At 36.7% G+C, this 10,409-nt stretch overlaps 1 protein-coding gene across 1 annotated transcript; it reads right to left on the bottom strand.

Moving 5' to 3' along the window:
* Positions 1 to 522: 522 nt before the first annotated feature.
* Positions 523 to 10,202, bottom strand: LOC100728571 (cytochrome P450 2G1-like). Its single transcript, XM_003462020.2, has 9 exons — positions 9,959 to 10,202; positions 9,206 to 9,368; positions 8,494 to 8,643; positions 6,881 to 7,041; positions 6,461 to 6,637; positions 5,250 to 5,391; positions 2,437 to 2,624; positions 2,195 to 2,336; positions 523 to 1,002 (listed from the first exon to the last, which is right to left on the bottom strand). Exons 1-9 carry the CDS (start codon positions 10,136 to 10,138, stop codon positions 821 to 823), a joined length of 1,485 nt encoding a protein of 494 aa, XP_003462068.2. The 5' UTR covers positions 10,139 to 10,202; the 3' UTR covers positions 523 to 820.
* Positions 10,203 to 10,409: the final 207 nt, after the last annotated feature.

Below are 10,409 nucleotides of genomic sequence, written 5' to 3' on the forward strand. Positions count from 1 at the left end.
TACCTTCTGGTACCTAGCAGCCTTTTCTACATAAAGTAACCAAAGTTTTTGCTTTGCTATCTACTCCCCTACTAGAATGTAGGCTCCATTAGGACAAGAGTTTTTGTTTTCTTTTGTTCAGTGATGTATCACAAGTACCTAAGGAGTATACAGGTACACGCTGGGAATTGACAAATATTGGCTGATGAAATGAAATATGAGTGGTTTTTATCAGCTGAGTAACTCATTGAGGTTTGGAAATTTAATAAATATAGCTATGAACAATTTTCAAAATAGAATTGGGAGTACATAGAATTTGGAATTATGTTAAGAACAATGAGGAAAGCAAGTTTATCAGAAAAGATGAGATTGAGGAGAGGTGTACTTTATTTCTCTGTAAGTGTCTAACACAATATCCAATAAATGTTACATTGAACAGCCTTGATTTCTGTCTTGACTATTAGTGGCAGAGAGGGTAAAGATGAAAATAAAACACAAAGGAATTTGTTTTGAACTTTATTTTAAGCAATAGCAGGACAAAGACAAAGGAACAATTAAAGACAGAATCTACAAGAGTTTCATGCAGACAGAAACAAAAACAGAGGTGATTAAGTTAAATATAAACACACAAATTTGTTTCCTAAATCATGATCAGCAAATTGTTCTTCTACGAGCTATATAGGACATGCAGTTGACCTTCCTTGAGCTATGGGCCCATCACAGTAGTAAGAGTGCTTTCTATTGCAATCATGAGATTTTGGGGAGTGAGGAACTGAGTGTGTCTGGGCAAGTACAGCTCAGCTTTCTAATGAATCTTTTCTTGACCAATAATAAGGAGTAGTCAACGGGCCACCACGCGGAGCTGATAAGATGGGGGGATGTTGCCAAAGCCTGAGACCTGAGGAGAGATATCAACGTCATCAGGTGGCACCAGGGAATGTAAGGAGAAGTTCTGAATGATGGAGGTGAAGTAGATAAAGAGTTCCATGCGAGCCAAACTCTCTCCCAGACAGAGACGCTTTCCTGGGGATACAGAAAAGGGTTGGAAAAATGGTTCACACCTAAAAGATGATGAAGACGTGTGGTCTTGCTGGCATGACCACCCTACACATCTCATGTCATGACCATATCTACTTTATAGGGTTATTATCATGACTTAGTGGATTCTTACAGTTAGTGCCTATCTAGGATCTCCACTTAGAGGGCCTCAATACATAGCAGCTATTTCTCTGATGGTTCAGATTCCATTGAATCCAAGGTAAAATGGTTCTAAAGGATCCATGGATTTCAAAGCCATGTTCATTTCAATCCTTGAAGGTTTGTTAAATACCTATTATCTTCCAGACAGTGATGAGAAAAAAATCCTGAGAGCTCATGTTTAAATGGTGCCTATTGTTTGCTAAGAATCTTTTCAAAGGCATTAAGAGAGTGAACTCCATTTCACAGATCAGAGCTGAAATTATTTAATCTGATTCCAGGTTCCATATGCCTTCCACTTAAAACAGTGATGGTGGACCTTTTAAAGACGAATATCAAAACTGCATCCCAGAACCCACTCATTTATCACAAAGTATCAACACTGCAACTAAACCCAAGTACTGAGGTTTTAGTTTAGGAAAACAATGCATACATTAACATCTTTTGTATTTAAAAATGCAAATAATACATGTGCCCTAAATAACACCTGCTCTAAAACCATGGGTCCTAAAGCCACTAGAACAAGTGTCCTGCTGCTTGCAGAGTTTTCCCAAACTGTAAATGGTTTGCATGTTTTAAAATGTTTGTAAAAGAATTCTTAAATGACATTTTTGATATTTGAAATTAAATAAAATTTAAATTTCAGTGTTGATAAATAAATGTTGGTAGCTCACTTATAAGACGATTCATTTAACTGTTGTCAGTGCCTGCTTTCACAGCACAATGGTGGAGATGAATAGTTCACACAAGCACCATATCACTACAAAATCTAAAATATTTTGTGTTTTCTTCTAACACAAAAAATTTGCTGATCCTTTGTTTTATGTAGTTACGGCTCTAAAAATTTCATTTTTCCCCTAAGTATTAGAGTCAATGCTTCTAATATCTCCTGATGCTGGGATTCTAGGATTTTGTGATTCTATGATATTGCCTTCAACTTCTTCATTCTGATTGGGACTTCAAGAGATGGCTATAGCTCTTACTTGGGTGGTGGGGTGATTAGAAACTAGAAACCTACCATAAGAAAAGGGTACAAAAGCTTCATTCTTCTTGAAGCGTCCTTGCTCATCCAGGAAATGTTGGGGATAGAAGGTATCTGGATAGCGGAAGTATTTGGGCTCTTGGAGGACTGAACCTAGTAAGGGGTACACATCTGTGCCCTGCGATGAAGATAGGAGTAGTTAGGAGAAATCAGACAAAAGGGGTAGGAAAACAGGAGAGGGAAAAGGTGAAGGGGTGGATACGAGTATGCAGACACACCTTGGGGAGGAAATATCCTCGGAAATGAGTGTCCCGGGTGACAATATGGGGGACACCCATGGGCACAATGTTTGTCATTCTCTGTGTCTCGTGGATGACAGCATCTGTGTAAGGCATTTTAGGTCGATCATTCGCACCTGGGATCCGGTGTGGTCCAATCACATGGTTAATTTCTTCATAGACCTTGGCTAGATCATAAAATATAGGAGAAAAGTTAAGAACCTTGAAATGGAGAGATAATTCCTATATCCATGAAAAATACCTCTGAAACTGAAGGCTATATGTGTTTTTACTGCTTCTTTAAAATGTAGTTAAGAACTGATATATCTAGTGGATTATGTAGTCCCGGTATTTGGAAGGCTGGGGAGGAAGGATTACTGGGAGTTCAAAGTCAGCCTGGGCTTCAAAGTGAGTTCAAATCAGCCTGAATTGCATAGCAAAACCCTGTCTCAAAATAAAAAAGAACTGATACACCTGAGGTGTTTAATAAATATTCAGTGGACAATGAGAGGCACACGCTCTGGAGGCTTGACTGTCAGGCAGGACATTTGACCTTTACTGCAAAACACTAAAGACCATGCAAGGCTTGTTTGAACTTCATTAGTAAAGAGAATGGCCAATTTTGAGATTTTCTTTATTCAAGAAATGAGTGTCTCACCAGAATTACCCAATAGGCCAGGTTAAAATTTACTAAAATGGTTCTATTTGCTTCTAATGATGCATTTAATCAAATGGCCATCAAAAATAACCATTTCCTAATTTTTAAAACTTGTGAATGTTATGTATGTATGATAACAAAGGACTTTAAAGCAGATACCATTAAATTAAGGATTTTATGGAGAGATTATCCTGTATTATCTAGATTGACCCTAATAAAGTTATATGTGTCTGTATAAAATAGAAACAGAAAGTAGAATTAGGAGATGTGACATGAAAGCAAATAGATATGCTTTAAGCCTAGAAAAGATGCTATACCACTGGTTTTAAAGATGCAAAAAAGAGTCATGTAGCTAGGGATGGTGGCTCATGCCTGTAATCCTGGCACTTAACAGACTGAGGCAAGAAGTTTGCTGAATTCAAAGCCAGCATGGGCTATACAGTAAGTCCACGGCCATTTTGAATTGCATGGCAAGATCTTCTCACAAAGAAAGAAAGAAAGAAAGAAAGAAAGAAAGAAAGACAGAAAGAAAGAAAGAGAGAAAGAAAGAGAGAAAGAGAGAAAGAAAGAGAGAGAAAGAAAGAAAGAAAGAAAGAGAAAAAGAAAGAGAGAAAGAAAGAAAGAGAGAAAGAAAGAAAGAAAGAAAGAAAGAAAGAAAGAAAGAAAGAAAGACAAAGAAGCCTTAAAACCTGGAAAAATCTAGGAATTAGACTCAACCTTGGTTTCAGCCTAATGAAAGCCTTCTGAGCATCTGGCCACTGTATTGTAAGATAATTGAATTTTATTATATGTGATAGTACAAACAAAAATTTTTATAGACAAGGAGATAATATAGAAACCATTGTTCATCTTCTGTTAGTTGGCTCTAAATACCCTGTAATACTTTCATTCTCTTGAATGGTTTTACACTGTCTTGATATGTTTGATGCTATAGTGTATGAAGTTATACTCAAATATTTCAAGTAAAGAGACATTATGGTAACTAGTGTTATGTCAGGTTATCTTGTGGTGAAACACTATTTTGCTTAAATTGTTCTGTTCTGACCTGTGCTGTTGTGTTGTTATGTCCTCTTTTATCTCAATCTCCTTTTTGTTTTATTTATTTATTTATTTATTTATTTATTTATATTTTTTAATGAAGGGAAAAATAAATTTAAAAAGCAGGATATATTATACTAACCATTTTGATTTCCTACTAACTTGATTTGAAGCCCTGTATTGCTCTCACCATCTTGTTTTGACTGATTTTACTCTACTCTGTTTTCTTTGATAGTAACAAGTTTGAGGGTATAGGCAACTACTTTGAAGACAATAAGATTCACTATGATGCCTATTCTGGTTTGGCTATTATCTTCTTTTGAAGTCCTGTAATGTCTCCAATGTTTCAGTTTTATTGGTTTTGTTCTCTACTGTTTTTTTTTTCAGTTTTATTATAACTGATGATATAGGTAATTCTTTTTAAGATAGCAAGAGGCATTATGGTAACCATTGTTGATCACCATGTATTCTGTTTACATCATGTACTATGTCCATCCTTTTGATTTGACTGACTCTGTTTTGTTTTGTCACATTTGGTTTTATTCTCTTCAAAAAAAGTAATAAGAACTGTGGGAGTAATAAAACTCAAAATATGTAATTGTTATTGTAAAAAAGAGAGGAAAAGAAAATGCTCTAAAGGATACAACTGCATATATATTTAAGTGTATAAGATAGATAACCACATTACTGAGTTTTTGTTGGATCATTGAATACAACTGTTTGCAGTCTCACTGTTTGAATGTCCACTTTGTATGCTTTAATTTTGTAACTTGAACAACTATTTGTAAGATGACAATATGTAATCTATTAACTAGTGATTTCTTACTGTTTATTTTTTGAAATTCTGTATTACTTGTACCCTTCATCTGTTTTTTCTTTTTCTCTTTAAATAAAATTAAAACAAAACCCAATGTTGTTTAAAATGCTAAGTATCAGGAGCCATAGGAAGCAAATACAGTCACCAAGTCAAAGACTAAACTAGTGTCCTCCCACATCAGACATTTCAGTACCGAAGAGTGAAGGGTCAGAGCTACAGGATTCTAGATTTTCAAGATGATGTCTTCCTTCCTGTTAGGAGCTAGAAGTAACTGATTAGTAGTCCAGGCTGAACACTGACCTTGCACCTCAGGATACTTTGTTAGCAGCAGGATTCCATAACGTAGTGTAGAGCTCACTGTTTCTGTGCCAGCAAAGAAGAGGTTGAGGGTGGTGAGGACCAAGTTCTTGAGGTTGAATTCTGTGTGGGGATTATTTTTTTCCTAAAAGTGAGGGAGACAGTAAGTAGAAGAATCCTCTTGTGTCTTTATTTTATGTTCATTGTCTCAAGAGTAGGGATTTGTGAAAATACAATAGATGAGTAAACCAAGTTTAGGAGAGCAAAGAACTGGAGCAAAATTCCCGAGGCAGGAGTGGGTCTGGTCTGTTAGAGGAACAGTGAGGCAGAGACCAGTGTGGTTGGCATGGGTGAACAAAGAGTAGAATGGGAAGAGAAGAAAATAGAATCACATGTAAGGCTTGCAAAGTGAAAAGTATAATTTTAAATGAACAAGTGCCAAATTTCTCCAATAAAAACATAATTTCCTAAATCTCCAAAATTCTAAGAATAAGTGGTATAGATTGATTAATCTCCTAAATTTCTACATTTTTAAGGCCTTAAACATTTAAAAACTAAATTAAGTTTCTTAAAAGGCTTGTCGTACCTTTCTGCAAATGTAAGTCTCTGGCATAAATAATTAGAAAGCTGTAACATTTTAAGTTTCCTTGTTGCTAAAATTTTTAGATTCAGTCTAGGAAATGTGAAATACACACACACACACACACATGAGTATTATTCAGTCACAGTGAAGAAGGAAATCCTGTCACTTGAAGCAAAATGGATGGAACTGAAGGATGCTATGTCACATGAAATAAGCCAGAAACAGAAGGACACACTGAAATTCACTTTTGTAAGAAGAAGCTTTAAAAAAAATCTGCCTGAAAGTAGAATAATGATTACTAAAGAATGGGAAAGTTGAGAAGAAAGGAGGATGTTGAATTTGTCCAGGGCATACTGAATGCATGTATAATAACACATTAATTATAACTCATTAATGTGTACAACTGATACATATTAGCAAAAGAAATGTTTGACTTCATCAAATTTAAAAAGTTTGTTTTATGTGTGTAAACGTCTATAGCATGTTTCTATATTTCATCTATTGATAAAAATAAATCACGTGAAATAATACTTGTTCTTTCTTTTTCAAACCTTTATAAGTGAATTGAAATCTGCACACACTAGGGATTGAAGAGTTGAGAGGACTGGATTGGTGATAAAGGATCAGGTACCTGGTGCATTTTGATGAGGAAATAGTCAATGAAGTCCCGAGGGTTTTGAGGATCAAAAGATGCTTCATTGATTTTGACCCTATGTGCAACAAAGTCCTTTAAATCCTCTATCAAGTTGTACAAATAATTGTGTCTTCCTGGGAAATACTGCATGATCCCTGAGTACATGTCATATGCCTGTGGATAAAGGCAAAGAAGGTTTGTTAGTGACTGACCCCAGGAACCAAATGAGATATTTGGAATCCGAGACCTGGGCTCCAACTCCAGTGATGGTTGTGAGAACTTAACATGGACCTTTGCCTATGGGAGTCTCTGGCACATTGCTACTTATCAACCAGGGTTTTGGGGGAGAATTAAGGGAGCTATAGGGAAGTACTTAATGGACAGCAAAGTGTGGGTAGAGAAGACATCAGTGGTCACCTGTGCCCAGGGGTTGCTCATCTCAATGAAACTCTGGTTGATCATCCACAGTAGATGCTGGAACTCCTTGTCTTCATAGTCAAACCGGTTTCCGAACACAATAGAACTGATGACATTGGAGACACTGCGGCTCAGGATGAAGGTAAGTTCAACTGGGGCACCTGTGTGATGGAAATTGTCTAAACTGAGGGTCAAAATTATAAGTACAAAGTGTTGAATCCCTCAGTAGTGAATTTGGCTCCTAGATCTGCTGTGTGGTAACATGTGCAAGTTATTTCACTTTTGTGTTTCAATCAAGATTTCCCAATCTACAAAATGGTTAAGAAAATCCAACTTATTAGTTTATGAAAATTCAATATAATTATCCATGTAGAATTCCTATCACAGTGCCTGTCATATAATAAACATTCAAGAAATACTAGTGGAACTTAATGATTATTTTTGTAATTGTTACTTGGCTGTGTTTGTGGTAGAGTCACAGATTTTGAAGAAAATATGATACTAAGAAACACAATTTTAAAAAAAGAAGCAACATACCTAGATTCTGCCTAGATCTACCAATAATTCCATTTAGGCTACTGTGAAAATCCTTCCCTAGGCTTCAGCTGTGCCATCTGTCAAGTGGGATGCTGTCAGGAAAGTGGATTTAGGAACAATTTCTCCAGGAAAATGAACATATTCACAAGTATATAATTTTATAAATAACTCTGAGCATATGTAACCATTCAGAGCCTATATATAGGTCTTATAAACCATCTATAAAGTACAGAAGAGGAACCTCTAGTTTAAATAAATGTATCTCTACTTCTATATTTTTGCTATTTGTTATTGTATTTCCTTGTCCCTGTGTCTTTTATCTCTAAATTCCATTAGTTCTAGACCTTATTTTGGGGGGAAACTGGTCTCCTTTAAATATACATATCCCTTAAAATATAATAAAAATAAGTAAAGAATTTCAGAGTTGCAAGATGAAAAACTTTTAAAGAGTTGCTCCACAATAAGGTAAATATACTTAACACTATTGAAATGCTTTTTTTAAATGATGAAGAAAGGATGTGGATATGACTCAGTGTCACAAGTGCCTGCCTGGCAAGAACAAGGTTCCAAGGTTTGATTCCTGGTACAAAAAAAGAAAGAAACAAAGAAAGAAAGTCATGAAGATGGTATATTCTGTTATTTTATATAGCACAATAAAATGTATAAACACAATGAAATTTGAACCTGTCTCCAGAAGAAAACGCAGACAACACACCATCAAAATTCACATAAAATTTCACGAGCTTACTTGATTAGAGTTTCTAATCAAGTGTAAACAGGATTAAAGATTCTTCCAAGGACTGGGGATAAGTTCAGTGGCACAAGCACCTACCTGGCAAGTGGAAGGTCCTGAGTTTGAGTCCTGGTTTAAAAACAAACAAACAAACAAACAAACAAACAAAAACCACCTTCCATGTTCATTTTCAGCATGGAAGCTTGCTGGAAATCTCAATGAATCCTTGCCGTTTTTCAGCCTTTCTTTTCACAGCTTTCTTCCACGCAGGCATATCATCTCACAACTCAGCTCTCTATAACCATGCAGCTACCTACTCTGACTCCCAAGGTGGTCCCCATACCCTTGGTCTTCCGAAGTTCCTCCACTAGGAAGCCAGCCTCCTCCTGGATACGTTCCTCCACGCTCCTCTTTCCCATCCCGAAGTCCCGAAGAATAGTCAAGGAAAAGCGTCGAAGAATCTTCCATCGCTCTCCATTGGCCATAGCTACACCTGCCAGAGTTTCAATGTCAGGCTCCAGCCTGCCCTTCCCATCCTGTGCTCAAATCTGTGCCATATAAAGATGGACTATGAAAATTCTTTAAAGAAATCACCTCTTGACCATCCAAAATGAGGACAATAAGACTCTCTACCTAGAGGATCCTCAAAAGCTATCCAGACTGAAATAACAGAATCAGGCTAAGAATGATCAAGGTAGGTTGAGGAGGTTTTTTAGAGGACAGAGAGATAGATAAATATCTCCATGAATGCATAAAAGGGGGTGGAGGTATGGGTAAAATGTCATATAAAGGTCCCCGGAGTAGGGATAGTAACTGTTTTCTGTATACTACTTGGATTTTCTAGACATGCAAATATATGTACACAGTAGCTCATGCTTGTATATTAATATACCTACACAAAAAGTCATATTTAAAATGAAATTACTAAATGTGTGGCTTGGTAAAGAACCTGGAAATTTAATCATTTCTGGTTTAAAATGAAATTACTAAATATGTGGCTTGGTAAAGAACCTGGAAATTTAATCATTTCTGGTTTTGCCATCATCCTTACTTACCATAACCTTGGAAGTTTCGTTCTATTGAAGCTATTTCTCCACGTCCACTGAAATCGTCTCCTTGGTCTACCAATGCCTCCTTCAATGTCTCAAATCCACATAAAACAACTACTGGCCGGGGACCCAGGTATACAGTGAACACTGAACCATATTTCTTGTGGAGCTGGGAGTGAAGAAAAACACCAAAGGAGGGGAAGCTGTAGAAATCAGTCAAGGACTAGAGAATGTAGAGATTTCAGGAGTACAAATGTGGGAAGAACATATAAAGGTAAATTCTCTACTTGGAAGGACCACAAGGGGAAAAGACATGAAAATCTTGACTTCTGTGATCCTAAACGAGAATCACCCCTATACCTGCAAGTCTTAGTTTCTTCAGCTATAAAATGATGGTTCTGAATCAGATGAAATCCAAAACCCACATTACTTTCTCGAAACTGCTAAATTTCCAAAACCCACATTACTTTCTCGAAACTGCTAAATTTTTAGGATCTGAAGGTTTCATGATATAGTGCGTCAGAGTTCTAAGAAAATCCATGTACAAGTCCTTGTGGTTAAAGATATGAGTCCAAAGTCCTGGGATTGTGACTGTTTTATTCCAAGCTCTAAGAGTTTATGTTTCTAAGATTTTAAGAACTGAAGTTTTGAAATTCTGAGATTATAAACTGTTCATAAGTCTGTGTTTTTGAGTTCACAACACACCTGGCTATCGGATTAGTGACTTCCAGCCCTAAGAGAAGAGGTAAACAGACTCACCTTCATTAAAGACTGAAAAGTTCCATGAATGCGGACTTGCAGCAGGTTCCCAAGGAAAGGGATTGGAGTGGGACCTGGAGGCAGCTTTCTCCCTTTGTTGGTTTTTTTCCAGGCAACGAGGATGATCAGGCAAGACAAGCAGAGTGCCCAAAAGATGGTGAAGACTCCCCTCAGCTCCATGGTTCCAAGTCAAGGGACTGTGTCCTAGGCTCTAGATCACACCTAAATAGTTCTGGAAGACCAGCTGACATAGAAATGTGAACCTGCAAAGATTTTAGTTTTCGAAGTATTGATGTCATTAAGAAAGAGAATACTTTATCTGGTGGTGGTTATGTAACCTATAATCTCCAGCTGAGTATTGAATTCACTCAGGGAAAATCTACACACGACATTCCTCTTTCTTAAGATTTCAAATTTCCTAGTTCTCCCTAGGTTAACCTCTAGTTCTACA

Source organism: Cavia porcellus, unplaced genomic scaffold (genome assembly GCF_034190915.1).
Source record: "Cavia porcellus strain 051 isolate PalLab524CR breed Dunkin Hartley unplaced genomic scaffold, mCavPor4.1 scaffold_7, whole genome shotgun sequence".
In the NCBI taxonomy this organism is placed as follows: Eukaryota; Metazoa; Chordata; class Mammalia; order Rodentia; family Caviidae; genus Cavia; species Cavia porcellus.

Excerpts from the sequence above, each read along its gene's own strand:
- LOC100728571 (XM_003462020.2), bottom strand. The coding sequence starts at position 10,138 with ATGGAGCTGAGGGGAGTCTTCACCATCTTTTGGGCACTCTGCTTGTCT. Across the intron at positions 9,369-9,958 it reads CTTTTCAGTCTTTAATGAAG|CTCCACAAGAAATATGGTTC; the intron begins GTGAGTCTGTTT and ends CTTCACTCCCAG. Across the intron at positions 8,644-9,205 it reads ACGAAACTTCCAAGGTTATG|GTGTAGCTATGGCCAATGGA; the intron begins GTAAGTAAGGAT and ends AAACTCTGGCAG.